The sequence below is a fragment of the Exophiala aquamarina genome (assembly GCF_000709125.1).
Source record: "Exophiala aquamarina CBS 119918 chromosome Unknown aczIA-supercont1.2, whole genome shotgun sequence".
NCBI lineage: Eukaryota > Fungi > Ascomycota > Eurotiomycetes > Chaetothyriales > Herpotrichiellaceae > Exophiala > Exophiala aquamarina.
In genome coordinates, this window is record NW_013550586.1 from 4888954 (window position 1) to 4908556 (window position 19603).

The 19603-nt window shown below is 49.7% G+C and overlaps 10 protein-coding genes across 10 annotated transcripts; 3 read left to right on the forward strand and 7 right to left on the reverse strand.

Annotated features, from left to right (window-relative positions):
• Positions 1–993: 993 nt before the first annotated feature.
• Positions 994–2895, forward strand: A1O9_03564 (uncharacterized protein; the record flags this gene model as incomplete). The annotated part of the gene is made up of 4 exons (XM_013409128.1): positions 994–1217; positions 1264–1378; positions 1431–1749; positions 1796–2895. The coding sequence occupies 4 exons, from the start codon at positions 994–996 to the stop codon at positions 2893–2895; spliced, it is 1758 nt and encodes a 585-aa protein (XP_013264582.1).
• A 225-nt stretch (positions 2896–3120) lies between these two features.
• On the reverse strand, positions 3121–4398 carry A1O9_03565 (uncharacterized protein; the record flags this gene model as incomplete). The annotated part of the gene is made up of 1 exon (XM_013409129.1): positions 3121–4398. One exon carries the CDS (start codon positions 4396–4398, stop codon positions 3121–3123), a length of 1278 nt encoding a protein of 425 aa, XP_013264583.1.
• Positions 4399–5438: 1040 nt separating this feature from the next.
• A1O9_03566 (uncharacterized protein) lies at positions 5439–5840 on the reverse strand (the record flags this gene model as incomplete). Its single annotated transcript, XM_013409130.1, has 1 exon — positions 5439–5840. The coding sequence occupies one exon, from the start codon at positions 5838–5840 to the stop codon at positions 5439–5441; it is 402 nt and encodes a 133-aa protein (XP_013264584.1).
• Positions 5841–6160: 320 nt separating this feature from the next.
• A1O9_03567 (uncharacterized protein) lies at positions 6161–7582 on the reverse strand (the record flags this gene model as incomplete). The annotated part of the gene is made up of 3 exons (XM_013409131.1): positions 6161–6310; positions 6360–6804; positions 6873–7582. The coding sequence occupies 3 exons, from the start codon at positions 7580–7582 to the stop codon at positions 6161–6163; spliced, it is 1305 nt and encodes a 434-aa protein (XP_013264585.1).
• An 898-nt stretch (positions 7583–8480) lies between these two features.
• Positions 8481–10304, reverse strand: A1O9_03568 (uncharacterized protein; the record flags this gene model as incomplete). The annotated part of the gene is made up of 2 exons (XM_013409132.1): positions 8481–10013; positions 10083–10304. 2 exons carry the CDS (start codon positions 10302–10304, stop codon positions 8481–8483), a joined length of 1755 nt encoding a protein of 584 aa, XP_013264586.1.
• Positions 10305–10777: 473 nt separating this feature from the next.
• On the reverse strand, positions 10778–12034 carry A1O9_03569 (carboxy-cis,cis-muconate cyclase; the record flags this gene model as incomplete). Its single annotated transcript, XM_013409133.1, has 4 exons — positions 10778–11136; positions 11191–11664; positions 11714–11822; positions 11891–12034. The coding sequence occupies 4 exons, from the start codon at positions 12032–12034 to the stop codon at positions 10778–10780; spliced, it is 1086 nt and encodes a 361-aa protein (XP_013264587.1).
• Positions 12035–12608: 574 nt separating this feature from the next.
• Positions 12609–13199, forward strand: A1O9_03570 (uncharacterized protein; the record flags this gene model as incomplete). Its single annotated transcript, XM_013409134.1, has 1 exon — positions 12609–13199. The coding sequence occupies one exon, from the start codon at positions 12609–12611 to the stop codon at positions 13197–13199; it is 591 nt and encodes a 196-aa protein (XP_013264588.1).
• A 488-nt stretch (positions 13200–13687) lies between these two features.
• Positions 13688–14814, reverse strand: A1O9_03571 (uncharacterized protein; the record flags this gene model as incomplete). The annotated part of the gene is made up of 2 exons (XM_013409135.1): positions 13688–14518; positions 14569–14814. The coding sequence occupies 2 exons, from the start codon at positions 14812–14814 to the stop codon at positions 13688–13690; spliced, it is 1077 nt and encodes a 358-aa protein (XP_013264589.1).
• A 662-nt stretch (positions 14815–15476) lies between these two features.
• A1O9_03572 (uncharacterized protein) lies at positions 15477–17304 on the reverse strand (the record flags this gene model as incomplete). Its single annotated transcript, XM_013409136.1, has 3 exons — positions 15477–16281; positions 16331–16727; positions 16779–17304. 3 exons carry the CDS (start codon positions 17302–17304, stop codon positions 15477–15479), a joined length of 1728 nt encoding a protein of 575 aa, XP_013264590.1.
• A 1567-nt stretch (positions 17305–18871) lies between these two features.
• A1O9_03573 (uncharacterized protein) lies at positions 18872–19568 on the forward strand (the record flags this gene model as incomplete). The annotated part of the gene is made up of 2 exons (XM_013409137.1): positions 18872–19056; positions 19106–19568. 2 exons carry the CDS (start codon positions 18872–18874, stop codon positions 19566–19568), a joined length of 648 nt encoding a protein of 215 aa, XP_013264591.1.
• Between the last annotated feature and the right edge of the window lie 35 nt (positions 19569–19603).

Here is a 19603-nt window from a genome sequence, read left to right on the forward strand (position 1 = left end):
ACTATGTGCTATCCTTCCTTAACGCAAATATTGCCTTTATCAGAGGTGTCAAGTCTACAATACTCAGATCATGCAAGATTCACACTATCAATGCACGAAGAAGCTCTACTGTGATGCTCGGAATTGGTCCTTGAATAGGTCTCCGACCTTCAGCCTGACATGTTACTTTGCTCCGATCATCCTGACCGTGGAGGAAAGCAACTGCTAGTAAGAGTAATTGAGGATTGTAGCTACGAGGTCTTCACGGGCTCCAATCATGGAGCTCCCGGTGGTCTATTCCCACCCTTGCCTTGCGTACAGTCACTTGGGCGTGGCGAAACGCAAAAGAGCGTTGGTCTGAAAGGACTCGAAGGAATGACTATTAATTAGTCAATAGAAGTGAGCGACTAGCCGCCGTAATCCAAGAATTCATCCGAAGAGCCAACTACTCTTTCGGGCCTAGTCGCCTTGGGCTTGAAACTAAGTCATCGAGTCATCGGAGGACGGAATACGAAGTGCTCAGGATGCTTCCTACGGAGTGCACAATTACTCCATCCAACCTACGACCTACCTAACTCCCTGGGTAGTGCTTCTCAAACAGTTTGTTGAAGGCCTTTAACTTGCCCAGGTAGACTGCGGGAAGCCCCGTAGTTTAACTATCTGCCCCGAATACCGAGCTTCATACTGCCCTTTCAGGAGGTACTCAGCAGTGAAATATAGATGTTTGAACTCTGATTGGGCTTGACAATCTTGCGGGTCACAATGGAGACAAAACAACTACCCAAAGCCGTACTTCTCAACATTGTGGCTACAGATGATACACTCCCGGACAGGGACACCTAGCATCATGTCTGGGGAATATTGAGCAACCAAGTGATTTAGCATCATCTGCACCATGGCCTTCATAAGTCCTGTACCCCCACAGCTGGGGAGATCATTCCAGAGAGCCTCCAAGTTCGAATCAGCCAAGTTCGGATAACACTTGAAAGGAAGAAATCCCTAGAGATCTTTGAAATGGCCTCCGGCTCGGGATATCTTCCCTCCCATCGCCTACAAACTGTCGACCTCGACAAGCGATGGCCAGAATCATCGGTTACGAATCAGAATCTTACAAAAACTGCGGTTGTCATTATTGGTGGTGGCATATCTGGTATGTGCACCGCGATTGATCTCTTGGTCAACCGGAAAATCAGGAACTTTGTCATCCTCGAGAAGAGTGGCGGCTTTGGAGGGACTTGGTGAGGTACAAGTCGACTCATGCAGGCCAAGGCTAACTATTTCTAGGAGAGACAATAAGTTTCCTGGTTGCTGTTGTGATGTTTTCAGCGTTCTATACTCGTATTCATTCGCCCAGAACCCACAATGGTCGCAGAAATATCCCGGCCAGGAGGAAATTCTTGTATTTGTGTCCCTATTGTATTGCCAGAACGTGGAGTCTTAACCAAGTGTAGGAGTATCTCACAGACGTTGCACAGAAGTATGGGCTTTACAAGTACGCACGCTTCCACACTTCGGTGGAGGCTGCTACCTGGAATGAGAAAACCTTGAAATGGGAGACTACGGTTACCGTTGGTGGAGGAAAGGAGGCCGAATTTTTGTCCACCTATACCATCTCGAGTGATTTCTTGGTTGCAGCAACTGGACAGCTCAACAAACCCAAGGGACTTGAAGTACCTGGGTATGAAGACTATCAGGGAAAGATCATGCATTCAGCCCGGTGGGATTGGAGTTATGATCTGAAAGGAAGGAAGATTGCCATCATTGGAACTGGTATGTTTACACTCTCAATTGTCTTTCAGTCTGCTGATCCTTGCAGGCGCCACAGCTGCACAAATTGCACCAGAAGTCGCCAAACTTGCTTCGCAGTTGACGATCTGCCAAAGAACGCCTGCATGGGTCATTCCTCGCCACAATACGAAAATTCCCTCCTGGAAACGGTTAGCCTACACATATCTTCCACCCGTTCGCTGGAGAGGGCGTGCTGAGGCAATGGATTTTCGCGAATCTTTTCATTCTGCGGTCACTCAAGCTGAATCCTCTTACGCCGTATTGATGAGGAAACTCAATCATACCTTGCTTCACGAACAACTAACAGATCGACCAGACCTTCGAGAAATGTTGGCACCTCAATACCACCCGGGATGTAAGAGGACCGTCATCAGTGATGATTATTACCCAACCCTGGCTAGGAAGAACGTCAGACTCGAGACTGGCCGCATCGAAAGCTTTACAGCTGAAGGCATCAAGTTCGCAGGGCGAGAATCAACCGACGAGTTTGATCTTGTTGTTTTGGCAACCGGGTTCGATACATTTTCATTCCTATCTCCGATCAAGATCCACGGCCAGAATGGACGCTCCCTGGAAGATATCTGGGCGAAAGCTTCCCATGCCTACAAAGGGGTGACGGTGCCGGGATTACCGAATTTCGGGATTCTCTATGGACCAAACACCAATCTATCACATAATTCTCTGATTCTAGTCATCGAGGCACAGACAAGATACATCTCGGTCTTGATCGAGAAAGTGCTCCGTGCGAGAAGAAACGGCCAGACTCTTGCCATATCTCCCTCTGAAGACTCAACCATGAGGTACTGGCACGATGTCCAAAGTGCACTCCAGAAGACATCGTTCTCGGACCCAAACTGCAATAGTTGGTGGAAGAGGGACGATGGCATAATTACAAATAACTGGGCCGGCACAGCAGTTGACTATCAAAAGAACCTGTCCACTGTGAGGTGGAGAGATTATCATGCGACGGGTACGGCGAGCGCAGACGTTGAGTATCTGAAAGGAAAGGGTACAATCACCAGGATTGGTAGAGTTAGAGAGGAGACCAAACTGAGCCGTGGAGCGTTGGGTATTTTGGCATTGGGAGTGATGGGCGTGTTTATGCATGCATTCTTTTCCATTCTCTGACGAATTTGGACATTGGATTGAATTCAAATAATGTGCTGAGTGGTATCTACTGCCCTGTACGTGCCTCCAACGCAATCTGTTTTCAAACCTCGTAGGCCAATTCGGCGTCAAAAGATGTTGCGTTACTTTCGCCGCATGGCGAACAAGCTGCCTTGACGCCACTGACAGAGCTTTCGCCCCTAGTTCCATTTGGATCGTCAGTCATCTTTGCTCTGTCTGCCATCTCTACCATTCAATTACATGACGGGTGCCGCTCCCCCCAGTTCTGTAGTCTCGAACAGTGATATATTGGAGTAGAACCTTTTTCTCTTCTGTGAATTCGATCTTGACTTCTCTGACTCTCGCATCGTCCAATTCCCTGGCTTGATCCTCCAATTTGTGTGCTAAAGCCATCGAGTGAGCATGTTCTTCAATCTCCATGGTCTTGGTAGCAATGCGTCCAGTAAGGATGCTATCCCAGAGGCACTCACGCCTGTCTATGGAGAGCAGAAGATCCAATGCCCTCCTCCGGTGGCGAGGACTGCGACAGCGTGCCGCGACGGTGTGTAAAGGCAGCACGATTCCAAGTCCAGACGAGCAAGATGGCCGCGTGTACACCGTATGGTCATCCTTCACAAGCTGCTCACAGAATATCAATATCTGTTCTAGGCGATCTTGCAGATTATCGAAGGCGGACTCCCTTTTTGTGGGTTTGAGAGGGTCGATTTCCAGACGAATGTCGATGAGTATATGATACAGTCGAAGTATCACGATTCCTCTGCTTTCTGGGCCTGTATTGCCTGGTTGTTGTCGTGCGGCAAGCAAGTCCAGTGCTTCACAGCTGTCTTTCAGAGCACTGCGTAATTGTCTCCGCCGAGAGATGAATGCGGTGAGTTCCCCTGAAGTGCGTGGCGGGGACTGTTCACTAGCTTGCAGAAATGCCTGCAAGTTGTGAAAAAGCCGCTCGACGTAACCATGAGCCTCGTCCACGGACATGAAATAGCTCACAGGCTCCAAGTGAGATACTAGTGGGTCGTGATGCCACTTCTGCAGTGACTCATCATTGATCATCGTTCGAACTTGCCCGTAGATGGAAATGAGAAGAGTTCGTAAACGAAGCAAAGGTACTGGATACGGTGGGCTCCTGGGCCCATCGAATTGATCATCGCGCTCAAAGTCTTGCAAAACTTTCAACCCTGAGCGTACATGCTGTATGGCTTGGAGAAGGTTTCCCTGAAGGCTAGCGAGGTACGTAAATAGAATAGAGGCGGTCAATATGCAGCAGGTCCTTTCTATAGTCTGGCCAACGGTGACTTGGTATTGAAAAACATCATCCATATATCGAATGGCATGGTTGCACTGCTGCATAGCAAATTGCATCCCCGCGCCGCTGTCGACAGTCTTCACAACCTTGGAACCACCTAATTCGAACGACTCGTACGCAGCACCCAAAGCAATAACAAGGTGTCGTACGGAAGGATAGTGGATGGCTGCTCGCAGTACTTCATTTGACCAAAAGAGCATATGGAACTGTCCCGCAAGCTGTGTTGAAGCCCTGGTCTGAAAGAACGAGAAACTCCGTTTCTCTGCTGTAGACTTGAATAGATTTGGTCGCTCTGCAAGAGCGGTGCTTTTGGGAGACGGCGTACAACTGGGCGGAGGACTGTATCCATCACACTTCCGTCCGGTAGAGATGCATCGATTGCAAAACGGCTTCTCTTCGTCGCATTTGACCTTGCGTATCCTGAATGTCTTGCATTAGCCTCGCAAGGACCACACGTTTCCCGTGCACGACATTTTTCTTCTCAGACTCACTTGCAAGTCAGACAGCCAGTCTTGGTTTTGGGTAGGAAGGGACGCTTCCTCTTGATTGGGTCCATCGCATAAGCTGTCCGAGCGGCGGAAAAACGTCGCACATGTGGAGATAGTTGATCCTGATAGACAGCGTGGAGTTGCATTACGCTGGTCGACGATTATATGGAAACCCAGCCGCTTGTGGAAAGGGCGCCTGATTCATGTGATCTTTCCGAGCCGGCCAACCAGCATCGTCTACTAAGCCTTTAACATCGCATACTCGTATCAAGCTCCTGTTCGCTTGGGGGCGTCAAGCACTATACTAGCAAGGGCCGTTCTAGTCATCGCGCTCACGTATATATTTTGAATCTGCCTCACGTGCCCTTTAGTGCACGGACATAGGTGTTATTTGATCTTAGTGTAGTATACCCTACTGGATTGGGTCGGGACTTGGGAACTGGCTGAATTCTAAACAGTATATTCATTATGGAAGTACTTTCGTGTACAAACCCTCGCGGCTTCGCCAATCAGTATCTTTGCTGCCCGAGACTGCGCCCGGCTGTATTCCAGGGAAGAAATATTTAGGCTAGACACGTCGAGTCTCGTCCATCGTACGGGGTACTCGGCTTCAATGCCTTATGTTTCAACCCCGCCAAGGAAATATGCACGAAGCCAGGTACCATCCGGCCAAGCCGAACTTAGCCAATGAGGATATATATCTAGGCATGCTCGAGGGGTCGGGGCCGGTAGCAAAGTGAATAAACAATAACCTAGTAATAAATGGCCGTGCCGTTGTCCAAGAGGTATCCTATCATTACGAAGTCTTTCGCGATGGCAGTCCCGTTGTTGAATTGCCTTGCTTGCGTTGGTGTACAGGTTTCCATAATGTCCCAGAAGTAGCATTGGGCGGGAGGATGCTCTGGCATCGCATTCTTGATGTCAAAAACTGAGGCCGCTCCGGTTGTACTATACGTAGGCGAGTCTGTGGTTGGCAACCTCCCAGTTGCAACATCAACGTCCGACATGACACGATTGAATATTTGGTAGGAAGTCTCTGGTTGGTACCACCCAGCTAATCGATAATCAGGAGGGACACCCAACAACAGCACGGAAGTCCACAATCTCACCTTCATGACCCGCTCCATAAATCCTCGAGAAGGATAGGTTGCCATATTGTCGGACAGAGCCGCCAGAGTGCGTGGTGTTCGTTAAGATGTCTGCATACCCAGCTTTCTGGAACTGTGCGCTGCTGTTAGACTTGATTGCAAGGCTGATGCGCTCGCCTCCTAGCCCTGAAATACCGTTAGCTTCGGCTTGATGGAGCGGCCATTCCACTCACAATTACACTGGTAATCACGATCTCCATACATCATCGCGACTTTTACCCCTCGGTCTAAGAGTTCGCCGAGGATGGCTAGATTTCTCCCTCGGACGAAATCTCCGGTAACGGTAAAACCTGGACATTATCAGGAAAGAACTTCCAATAGCCAATCTACGCACCTTCGCTCACAGCAGGTGAGTAACCCGTGAAATTAAGTGGTACACCAAGTGCCTTTTGCACTTCATTGGTGTTAAGGTACCCAGCTGCAAGCTTAGGCGGGAACGCATCAGGAATCTTAGCAGTGATGTCAAAAACATTGCGCTGTCTTTCATGTTAACCATCATCCCCTATTCCAGGTGGAAACGCATACCTTTGTTCCGTCGTAATGACTCCACATTGTCTTGAAGCAAAAGTCATAGGCGTCCTGGCAAGCTTTGTTCACGGTTGAGTTATTCCCCAATGCCAAGGGATCGAATTTGTCCGCAACCGAATGACAGGCTTGAACAAGCGTACGGCACTCTGGGAAGCTGTCAACGGCAAACTGGTACTGGCTTTCATTAATGGCTTGGATGCCATAGGTGTTGTTGTAAGCAAACTCTGGATAAGTCGGCATTTGTGTGAGGATGTCGATACAAGCATTGACAAGTCCAACAGTTTCCAGATTCAACGGAACAGCAGAAGCCTTGTTGAGACTGCCATCCTCAATGCGGCGATTTTGTGACTCAAAAAAATCAGAGAATGTGGGCCCGTAATGTCCACCGTAGCTTTCAGACCAGATGCTGAACTTATTGCCCTTCGGTTTATATTTAGGGAATCTGAGTATGGTTAGATCTGGTGCCTCAAAGTAGGTTGGAATAAAGCCAAAAATGTGGAAGTGGCATACTCATGTATCCAAATCTGCATGAAGTGCCATGCTGCCAGAGCGGCCGTTGAAGTAGTGTTTGCCGTGTTGGAAGTTTTCTGAGATGGAAAGACCCCAGCAAGGTGTGTCGCATTCAACTTCGGACCGCCGTGTGTTGCATTGAAGGGAGTCACTAGAAAAGGCGACGCAGACTCATCGATGGTGCCGTTTATCAGAGAGTCGTAAGAGAAGCCGACTTGAACAGGCTGATCTAAGTAGAGCATATTGACTTCATTGTTCCAGGACCAGGGATTCAACACTGTGCTCTTGGAGTCTCGTCCGACCTTGCAAGGGCCATTCTCACCGAGAGCTGCAGGTATAGAGGGTGCTCCAGGGCCCCCCTGCATCCATAGAGACAACGGCGCATTGGATGGATCTTTGCGAGCCTCAAAGAACCAGAAAAAGGTATTTATTGGATAGGTTCGTCCCTCGTCGGGGTTGGGAGGAATGTGAACATATCCAGAATACGATTTGACTCCAGGTGTAGTCTCGCAGATATTTGCCTTCACATGATCAACTGTGCGTTCAACTGCTGAACAGGCCGAACTCACTTCTTTATACGAGAGAAAGATCTGGAAGTTCAGCAATGAACGGGCCAGGAAACTGTTTTCAGGGGTGCGATGAGTCGATATTGAAGTTACCAATTGGAAGAACAGGAGAACTCCCCTGAGTACAAGAATGAGCGACCGCATTCCTGCTATGGTAAACTGTCTGGGTCTTTCGTGAGTTGGTCGGCGATTTGGCCATCTTCGCAAAGGTCGATCTAATAAATCATATATGCCGTCAAATATTTGGATCGAAACAATGAGGCCCAAATCAGGCCCACGTGAAGGCCGACTCCACCCTGACCCTAGCTTGAGAACCTGAAAGATCCTGTTCAACAGCCTACCATGGTTGTGCTGGTCCTTTCTGGGGACTCACCATGCTTGCGAAGCTGTAGTCCCACTAAATGAGCCCATCTTGTGGACCTGCAATCGGTCATTGGTAGGGTCGGATCTATCACGTGAGCAAGGTCTTCCTTAATCAGGCTTTGTTGCGCCGTTGTTTCGGCTGTGTAAACGAAGATATGAGTGCTACTCGTAATAACATCAAGCTAAACAAGCTCCAGTCCGCAGTCCTGATCTGCTTACGCAAAGTTCGGGGTGAGAGGCAACAGAATCTTGGCATTTGTATGGTAGCAGATCATTAGCGGTGGTCCAAACAAACGAAGTGATAAAATATCCAGAACTGATCGTGAAAGGGGCTGGTGGCTGAATCATGGCCAATCTCCTGTGGTTTGGGGAGGCCTGAACAAGCCCTCATGCGATTCTTTTCGTTGGGCGCCTTGTTTGCGGGCATCTTTAGGGATCACTGGCCCGTTTCTGTATGTTGAGTGAGCCTCATAGGGAAGATTGTCCTTCCACTCGTGCATTACTCTACCAAGCACCAGAGGTGAGCAAGTCCCCGTTTTGTATATGGAGGTACTTACTCGTAGTCTTCCACACGGGCGTGTCACGACCCTAGCAACACCATGATTGGAACAAGAGTCCCAATGACCATAGTTGTAGTTCGAGCTTGAGAGAGAGTAGAACGATAAATTCCAAGTCTTGCTTACAATGAAGCTAGGAAGTCGGTTACAATTGCAGAAAACTCCTTTGGCTTCTCAACCATTGGCAAATGGCCTGCACCGTTGACTTGGTGCAACTTTGCTCCTGTGCCGTAGCCTTTGGCCATATCTGCCATCGAAATCGGAAGCTTTCCATCTCCGCTACCGACGACAAAAATCGCGCGCACAGTGGCCTTCTCCATCAGCGGTCTCAGATCATAATCCCAAAGAGCCTTCACAACATTCTTGAATCCTTGTAAGCTGTTCTGATTGACTGATTCCTTTACCTTCTGAAGTCTGCTTTCCAATTGACCACCATCATAACTTTCGGCAACGGCCCATCTCCGCACAGTCAACTCTGCTAGCTGTTCTCCAATGATATTCTCTTTAAGCTTGTCTGCATCAGTCCTGGTCGCATTCTCTTTTTCAGACACTGAAATTCTCTCAAGCCACAGTTTGTCGTTCCCAGGAGGACTGCTTGAGTTCGTGTCGCAAGAAACGACCGAATCTAGTCTTGAAGGGTACTTGAGAGCAAAGTTGAGAACGGTTGCTCCTCCTAGACTAACACCAATCACTGCAGCTGCCTTTTCCACCCTGAGGTGGTCGAGCAAGGTCAGAATGTCCTTAGCCAGTGAGTCCACGGTGATGGTTTGGGTACCGCAGTCACGATTCCGCCCACGAGTCTCATACCGCAGGATACGAAACTGTTGATTAGCCTCTTGTGAGAGAAAATCATCGACAAAATCATCCCAGATATGCCAATCAACCAGAACAGAGTTTGAAAGAACGATCAGAGGCGCCTCAGGCTGGAGTGCTCCCTCTAGCAGGTAAGGGAGGGCAACTCCATCCTCGGTTGTTACATAAGAATGTATTGTTGCTCGACCTTCGTCAGCATTGGCCGCGTTTGTTCTTGTAGCCTCCAATCCATGCTCGTACCGAGGTGCGCTCGCGCTCAAATGCCTCGGGGCAGGACCAAAGACATAGTAGAGTTCGTATGTCCTCAGCTCGGAACTCTGTGCGTGATCCTGATGCCAATCTCGATCACCTGACGTGGACGCCTTCGCCGCAAGTTCAAGATCATTTTGGCTCTGCCTGGCAGAAAACTCATGCATTACAACGACTTCCGTTGTTTCTGTGGGACCCGACTCATCATGGGTACGGAATATGCGCGTCCGCTTCCAACTTTGTTCCTTCTGCAGTAGAGGAACGCGCTGCTCGTCATACCATTGAACCAGTTTTGGAGTCTCGCTGGCTGCTACCGAGTGTGAAGTAACTATCAGAATGTTCGAATGTTCCTTGATCTCTGGCATGGAATCCAGTGGCCGATAACCAGGAATGGCTGACGAGTAGACTTGGTCATACAATCGTCGGTCGACATCAATTCGCGACATCACTGAGATTTCACGTTGGGATTTCCAGGGAGGAGACCGCAACCGGAGATAAGAATCCTTCTCGAGGTTGGCCATATCATCGATGTCATATACCGCAAGCCATTCAGCCTTCTTCTTGCTGGGAAATGGGAAAGTGGAGTCAGAGAGCTAGGTTGGTTTCAACATTGGAGACCTCGTGGATGGATGGAACGGTTCTAGAATGGCGGATATGCTTACCTTCCTCTGAGTAGATTCGGCGTCACTCGTTTCATATTTCGAGAATTTGGTTTCAGCAACATCCAATGCACGGAATCTATATCCATTTTGAATGCAGTCCAGCCGGAGGCGTATGGGACCGTGCTCATTGTTATACCAGTCATGAAATTCTTCAGGTGACAGATCGTCATGAGGGTTCATCCTCACGAACAATAGCCCCGGGCTAGAGGTTGCTTCCGCCATTTCTGCAAGAATTGCGGTAACGACAATGTGAGGGATGAATATTAACTCCTGGCTAGGCTAGGATGGAAGAAAGGAAACGCGAGCCGCAAGTCTAGTCAGATATACATAGATTATAGCAGCTTATCCGCAGAGCCCATGAGAACATTGAAGTACGAAGTAGTTCGCCTTTGGCATGGTGGGGCAAAGACCGGGGGTCAACCGGTTCATGACGTGCGTCTAAGGTGCTCGGAAGCTGCCCTTGCAGAAAGGTTTCGGCAACGCGTGTCGGCTGTTTGTTTTCCCACAATTTAATCCCGATTCCCATCAATAGTAGTGTTTGATGTCACTCTGGTTGGTATAGCTTACCTGATCCTTGGAAGCATGACCGAGACTACACGTGCCAATGGTAATACCTAATACAGGGGAAGCTCAAATCTATCCACAAGTATACACAAGTCCATGCAATGCAAACTACAGACCTAGCTGGTGAGAAATTAATCATACCATATCGCATTCATGCCAAATCCGGGTTCATGTACTTCGCACCGAGCTACCACTTCGAGCTTTTCGTTCGCCCATCGGTACATCTCAATGAAGCCGACGGTGTCGTCCGTCAAAGCAACCCATTCATCAGTCCAAGGGCATGGACTAACAGCATTCGAATGGCCCCCACTGGAAGTCGTAGGCTGCAAGCAAAGTTGCTTTTCAATGCTGCCCTCTTCGTCAAGTTGATACGCACTGATCCAGCCTGGGGTATCCAGCGTGTTCGAGCGCGTTGTTGCAAAGAGGTATTGACCACTTTGGGCACAAAAACAAACGTCACCACGATAGTTCTTTTTATTGGGCAGTAATTCTAGGCACACCATTAGTCACAAGACCTTATTCTCAGACAGTATGTATTGCGAACCTTCTGGGAAGAGTGGGAAGATTTTCCCGGTGAATTCAGGTACGTGGGATTGTTGGTCGATTTTGTACTCAGCCAGGCGATTTCCTGCCTCCATCAGCAAATATAGATGCTTTCCGCTCTTGTGCATTTCCACCCATCGAGGGTGATCCCCAGGACCGGGTGCAGAGATGCTGGCCAGGAGCTGTACTGTCCCGGTCTCTTTGTCCTTTGCATGTGTCCACAGTTTATTCGCGCCCATATCTGCTGAGTACAAGAATGACTCGGTTGGATCAAAAACCATTCCATGCACGCCTGCGACTTCCTCATACTCGTAGTTTTGCACATTTTTTGTCAGGCCACCTTTGTCATCCACAGCAAAGACATTCCCATGCGAGGCATACTTGTAGAAAGGGTTGCCATAAACGTTAAAAGGAGGTTTCTGTGCTGCCAGGACGAAGATCGCTCGGGTGTTAGAGTGACTACTTGGGGCGAGGGCTGGTCTCCGGTCAGAATCCAAACTCGTCAAAATGGGCCAATTACTTACGGTGTCCAGCAATCGAATGCGACACGTGGTGCCTGATGTCGGTTGGACTATTGACTGTGTGACTAGACCACTTTTTCATGGACGCGCCGTATATTGTTTTCTTGGAATGCTAGGCCAATCGTTAGCTCCGCAAGATGCGCCCCCCGTTCTGAATGAAGGGAGGTGGACGGGCCATACATTGAAAGTCATCCAGGAAATGGGCTCATCTTTTGGGATCTCTGCTCTGTGAATCAGTTTCAAGGTCAGTGCCTGATCATCGAACTCGAAGCTGAAAATGGCGCCTGGAGGCGTCCAGGTCCCAACCATGAGATGGTGAAGCATTTTGCTGTAGTGTCCACGAGAGTCAGTTTCCACGGTCACTTTGAAGCTTTAACTTGGGGAGGTTACGTTGGTGTTCGGAGACTGCGGGACAAAGGCATCAAATTGCGCTTTTGCGGCTCTGCCAATTCAGAGCGTGCTGACCATTAAACACGAGCCCTGAATTGGATGGAGGGCAATAGCTTCCAACAGGCACGCTGATCTCAGTCGCCCGCGGAGAGTCGTGTCTTGTTCTGTTGGAGCAAGTCGGAAGCTTCGTCGGCAATGTTTTTAAGCGCAGTGGCACGGATCAGCACCAGGGAAGCCCCCTCGGCCCCGCGGTTCGCCTGGACGGCAATTGAGGGTGGCCTCCGACTCACCGTCAGTGGCCACCAATGCTTTTTCTTCAGGCCCCGCAGACAAACGGGATGGCGTGCGGCGTGCGGCGTCCGGAGTGCCTGACTAACAATCAAAACAACCCCTCAAAAGTGGCCCTAGCCCTGGGAGTGGGTTGATAAACTGAACTCGGTGTCGCACCACACGTTACTCGGGCAGAAAGCTCAATAAGAAGTCTGTCCGTACAAATATTGGGGCCACCATGCGTTTACCATATGCACCGGGCACAGCACCTCATGATCAGCCGGAGGCTGCAGCGATTTACCAGCGGATTGCTGCTAGGCGTGCGCCTCGGCCTTTGATCCCTCTTGATTTGAGCCTACTACATTCTCCGCCCGTCGCGGATGGATACAACAGCTTTCTCAATGCAATCAGGAACGAGACAATTGTCGACCAAGCCCTCATGGAACTTGCGATATGCCGGATAGGAGCACTGAATGGTGCTGTCTGGGAATGGCGAGCACATGCAGCCTTGGCGGTCAAGGCCGGGGTCAAAAAGGCTGCCCTTGAGGCCATCCTCGATGTCAATTCAGGCATTGGCGAAGGCATAGCATGGACAAACCTTTCGCACAAGGAAGAGGCAGTGGTGAGGTACGCCGACGCGATGACGAAGGATGTTGAAGTTCCCCAGGCGGTCTTTTCGAGATTGAGCGAGATTGGACTCAACGAGAGAGAAATCGTGGAATTAACAGCAGGGATCGCTGCATACAACTGCGTCAGCAGATTCTTAGTCGCATTGGACGTGGGAGAGATGAACGGTAAACCCATGGAGGTCCCAGCAGACGCAAAATGAACTTCCGGCTAAAGGTGTGAGGCCTTGGGCTTCCCAGAGCAATGACAATGGTGCCAAAAGAGGTGGAGTAGGTTTCGAGCCTACACAAGAGGAAAAGTTCAAGAAATGGCGCTCAGACCCAAGTGCCTTGATCTCTGGAGCGAAGCGAGATCCTTGTTGGCTTGAGAATGTTCACTAGTCTATGTCGTCCCCAGATTGAAATGAACTCAGAAGCCTCTCATGTTTGCCGATTTATGGTCGGCTCGGGAGGCAAGTCGGAGCCTGGGGCTTGAAGTTTCGACACAACCAAGACAATATATTGGCTAAGTCTTGAACAACGCCATCTCCTTGTTGGCTGAGTGAAGGCATTTGACTAATCGGAAACTAGGGTGAAAGGTTTCCAAGTGCATTGGTATCTTGACTACATACACACGACAAGTCCACCGTTACAGGCAATGAGCTGGCATGTTCAGACGTTCACAAACCAAACCGTCAATTCTAGTGACTCTTTAGGTATAAAACAGCACATTTCCCTCAAAAAGCCTCCTCGCTGTCCTCGAAACAACACATTTGTCGACCTCGTCTTGGCCTCGTAGATGTACCTCCACAGGAATCTGTCCGCTTCCGTGTGCGATCAGTACTGTCTCTGGAGATCGCGTAGAATGCAAGTCTTCAGGCTGATTCTTTCCCATTTGCACCAAGAGATTGTTCAGCACTTTTCTGTTTCGACGGGCCCGGTGGGCGACAGTCCCCTCCAGGCGAACAGCGGCCGCAAGGCAAACAGCACCAGTGAGTTGAACACTTGGATGTACCTGACCCATGCTCATAGACAGGACGGATATATCAGGTGTAGAATGGAATTTTCGCATGGCATCGGATTTTTGTTGAGACGACACCATCATGATCTTGGGCGTCCCGCGCGTCGAGGCAGCATGCTGGATGTTCTCGGCTAAGCCCATCATGATAGCTCCTTTCCGTCGAATATCCTCAATCGTCTCTAACCACTGCTCACTTCCGTGTACGCACGATGAAGGGAGGCTTTCAGCATCGACAATGACAAACGGGTTTGCCGCGTCGATGAGTGTGGCTTGAACACTGAATGGCTCTGACAACGCAGTCGGAGTTTCGACGGTGACTGTATCTTCGGTATTCCCAGTTGGTAATAGCCTTCCAGTCATCGACCCTGCAGGGTCAATGAATGCAACTTTGATCTCGGTGCCAGAATCCGAAACACCTGCGATGCGATAATCTCCTTGTTCGAGAAAATACCCATCCTCATCTACAGCGATGGTCTCTACCAAGACACGTCCAGTGTTGGTGTTGAAGATCCGAATGTCGACCTGTCGGCAGGTTAGTATGTTACGTGCCACAAATAAAGCCCAAAACGCACAAATTCTTGACCTGGGATTGCTTGTACAATTCCTTCATCTAGGGCAAATGGGCCTACGCCACTGGCAATATTGCCGCAATTCCCACTATAGTCGACTTTGTGCTTGCCCACCGCAACCTGTGCGAATGTGTACTCAACGTCTATTCCCGGTCTTCGAGAAGGCGATACGACTGCAACTTTGGATGTCGTCGAGGTTGCTCCACCGATACCATCAATCTGTCGAGGGTCGCCATTCTTGGACCCCATGGCCGCTAGAATCCACGGGGACCAGGCTTCCTGGGTGGGCGGTAGGTATCTACGGTGAATGAAGAGGCCCTTCGATGTACCTGCCCGCATCCACGAGGCAGGCAAAACTTGTCGTTCCCGCTTCCCTTGCACCAAGTAAGGTGAGGAAGGGTCTGGTTTGGTGATCATCGTTTCAGTCGTTGTGAGAAGTTGGGCAAACTTACGAACCCCAGCAACACGGTGACCTGAGCAAGTGATAAGGTAGGATCGTTTGAGGAACTTTGGAGCTTGCATCTATCATGGCTAGAATTGATTTCTACACCTGCTGAGAGGGCGTGCTCTGACGAGAACAGGAGAGTCATTCTTTGGTATTTATCGCAGCAGATGGCATACCGATTGGCAGATCGGAAGGAACGAGGACTCTGTCGTTGAAACCCGTCGAAGCAATGCCATCGGGTAAGCGTTATGGGTCTCCTTTGAGGCAAAGTCTCGAGATGTCGCTGGATGACGGACTGAGCCTTGATTGATTGTGTCCGTACCCGCGGAAAGTGCCAGAAACACAAGGCCTAGCGACTGGGCCTATCCGCGGATAAGGCCACCTTGAGCAGAAAGGTTGCAATTGGGCTGGAAGCAGCCATTATACATACTACAGTAGGTTTCGTTCCTCTCTCCACAACTAGATACTACGGATATGTCGGCATGGAAATGTCATCCAGCATCGATCCGTTGAAGCCAAACAACAGATCATCAAATGGAAAAGCTTGCGGCACAAACTGGTCATACCATCCATTGTTCCCTTGCGTTTGGTTCTCTTCAAAGACGGCATTTACGACCTCATTTGCGTTCTGGTCTGCGAAGCCGACTTGGCGATTGGCATCAGCTGGAACGAGTTGATGAGTCATGTGAGAAGGGAAAGGCATATCAGAGCTACTTTCGTTGGCAGGGACGAAGCTCTGTATTACTGCATCTATGTCGAGGCCAGGCGAGAACCCATCAGGCTTCAAACTTTCGTTGATGACAGTGTCTCCTGAAGCAAGATCCTCTGATATGGGACGCTGCCCACGCTGTTCTGCTCCAAGGCCGTGATCATGTGCATCTTCTGCAACGCTGGAGATTTGAACGCCGAGTCGTTTCATAAGACCTTCAACAATCGTCTTTGCCCTTCTCGCGGCCCAATTTGTTTCTTGGTTAATGGCCAAGACACCTATGCAGGTGCTCAAACTTCTGTGTGCATCAGATGATGAGCTTCTTTTTGATGCAATCCGTACATGAATGGTGGCGCTCACGTACGTGGCGTAAGATATCAGGTAAGGTGCTCTTCTGACTGAGTACACCGTATCATACACTCTCAGCAAACGCACAATTTGAGTGGCAGCAGTGGCACATGTGAGCAGAGAGTTGACAGATATTGAACGCGCAGTGTTGTAAAGATGGCCATCAGCTACGAATGGCCGATGGAGCAGGATCAATAAGACGTTGTACATTGCTCTGCAGAAAGTCAAACCAAAGCTCTGCACTTGAATACTTGGGAACTTACGCCAACGATAAGACATGGGGTGGAGGCATCACAGACCGCGGCATTAATGGATCAAACTGGAGATGTGGTGCAAGTGAATGGTTCCAGTTCTCCATCCTCGAGTGAAGATCATCAAGCATCTGTGAGAGGTCTCTGGAACTCCGATCGAATATACGCTCGGCATAGATACTGTTGAGAATCTGATTCATAATCTTGGACAGTTCGCAAAGAGCTGTGAAAGTGGAGACGCTGTATGCGGGCCCCCCGTTGTGATTGGGATAACTGTCGGAGCCGTATGCGAAAGGTTTCCAGTCCTCATTCTCCTCGAATTTATCGAGGAAGGAAATTGGAACACTAGTATCGGCTTCCTGCAGACTGACAGGTCGACCTTGGTAAAGACTCATGATTTTGTCTACGACTTACCCAATGTTAGTGCGTGAAGTTCTAGGCTGTGAGGGTCGAGACTCACCAAATGCACCCCAGAAGACGCGTCGTCGGATTTCATGGTCTTCATGAGACAAACTGCGCACACTAGACAATGTGGCTGCCTCTGCATGCATTCCCAGGTCGATGATCATGCGAAATGCTAATCCTGAGTACAGCCATGCCGCGCTTCTTTCGTCTCCCAGGGCAAATAATGAGTTCGCCATCACGAGCAGAGCTTGAATGGTGGTGATTTCACTTCCATCTAGAGCGTTGCCTAGCAGCTCTCTAACTCTTTGTCGAAACTTCCAGCCCGCCGTCCGGACGTCATTGGGGTCCTTGCGTAGCTCCAAGCGGGTGCTGAACTTCGAGGATCCATAGAATATCGCGTTCAACAAGATCTTGGAGAAGTAAGGGCCATTGCAAGCCATGTCTCTCATGAAAGCTGGTCGATAGGTTATCAAGAACGAGTGATGTTGCCTGTTCCAATGCAGGTTTAGCAAGTGCATTCCTAAGTCTGGTTCGACACCATCGAAGTCGAGTTTGCCATTCCGGAAATTAATCACTTCCATTTGGCCTGGGGCACTTTAGTGGATAAACTTCATCATGTGAGGCTGTACTCACGCTGTAAGGAGGCTTCTGCGATCAACCCCTTCTCCACCCATTCCGTAGGAATGACTTCTCTTTTTGATGCTCTTCTATCGTGAATGCTTTCTTCGAACAGGGCGCTGGTCTGGCCGTGATAACTAGACGCCCCGTTGTCTGAGAAGATGATGCCAGACACTGAGCGATTCGTGGCTGACTGATCCGCAGCTTCTGGAGATCTTGCTGGAAGAGATCGGTAAGTCACACATCACAAATCGTTCGGAATGAGCCTCACCGTTAAGTGGAGCACCATCCCGCGGGTCACTGGCAGCTTGAGTAGAATGATCTTCATTTGTTGCGGGGGGTGTCCCCCCTGGGTGCTGCTGGAGCGATAACCGGGTAGCGCGGCCGTCCGCTAAGTAGACACAGTCATTACCGTATGTCTTGCAGTTGTTGCAGCTTGGTCTTTCGCTGTTGCACTTGATCTACAAGGTTGCAAGGCCATTGTTAGGTCTGCAGTAGAACGTGCGGGTAGAGTGTCGAGCTTGGAGTCTGGAGATGGGCGATAGACTGCTTACCTTCCGCCGCCTGCAGAAAAGGCATGCCTCGGATACGCGCTTCCGTGGCCTCCCTTTAGCAGTGGTGTGTCTAGGAGAAACATTGACTTCCATGTCAAGATGAGGTGAGTTGAGTCTTGTTGTTAGTGGCTTCTACCGCGGATAAGAGATCATCTAGAGCTCCAAGTGGCAAACGGTGTAGTTTTCCACCACATTCTTAGCAATTGTGAACCGCATGTTCAGTAGGTGACGCTTGAATGGCCAGAACGCTCCGTCGCTTCCCGCGGATACGGATGCGGCAACTGAGGTGATTGATGGGACATTTACCGGCCAAGTCCGACATACATGGAACCCAGTCCACACCTGGGCACTTGGTGCTATTCCCCCATTTCCACCAGCCAGTGAACTAATTGGGGATGTCTTAGATATTATTACTTAGGCCATTGAGGAATTAGATCTGCTCATATCTGTGTATCGAAAATATTTTCAGTCCTCTCTTCTCAGATGCAGCCATAGTATATTAAATCACCTTGAGGATGAATTTTTTTGGTGTTTGATATTTGGTCATCCAGCATGTCCTTAGCAATCCATTCACACCAGCCTGCGACCTCAAGAGCCATTTCTCCAAGAGCACTCAAAGTAAGGTAATCAAAAGGCGGCAGAGGGCAGATGGACTAACAATTTTTCAAAGCCCAAACATCATACAGACCTTGCTCTATCGCTGTTTGCCGGTGGCGTGGCTGGTGGTGTGGAAGCCGCTGTAACAGTAAGCTCAGGATAAATGAATGTGACGACACTGGGACTGATGAATCGCAGTATCCTTTCGAGTTTGCGAAAACGCGGGCGCAGCTGAAAGGTTCGAATTTGAGTTCAACCAATCCTTTCGCCGTCATCTCGCAGACTGTGCGAGGTGAAGGTGTATGTGCGATATATTCTGGATGCTCAACTTTGGTTGTTGTGAGTAATTCATTCTCCAGAGATGTGCCCCTCCCCACTGATGGCATCAAAGGGAACAACCTTCAAAGCTGGTGTCCGGTTTCTCTCCTTTGATACTGTCAGAAACCTGCTCTCCGACCACCATGGCCAACTGTCGCCGATGCGAGGTGTACTAGCCGGAATGTTGGCCGGTTGTGTCGAGTCCATAGTGGCGGTGGCCCCAACCGAGCGCGTGAAGACAGCAATGTGAGTGGGACGAAACGAGCTCGAGAACTCTGCTTACTTTGGTCGATAGTATTGACGATGCCAAAGGTAGAGCGTTATTCAAGGGCGGATTGCATGCTTTCAGGACGATCATTCACGAGCAAGGTCTGGTCGGGCTCTACCAAGGGCTTCTTCCAACCGTGCTGAAGCAGTCTGCGACATCAGCAGTACGCATGGGCTCATATAACGTGTTAAGAGAGTATGCCCACCGATACAATCTGCCAAATAACAGCTTGACCACTTTCTCCACAGGTGCAATAGCTGGCATCATCACCGTGTACGCTACTCAACCTCTAGATACAATCAAGACCAGGTCACAAGGGACTACCAGGGTTGGCACTGTCACTGCAATCCGTGATGTATTTTGCACTTTAGGGTTGCGTGGCTTCTGGCGGGGGAGTACCATGAGACTGGGAAGGCTCTTTTTCAGTGGTGGCATCGTGTTCACGGTGTATGAGAACGTCGTTGCGTTGCTGGCACCATCGGCGCGGTGATCACAAACACTCTCAGAAGCATGGTCGAATAGGTT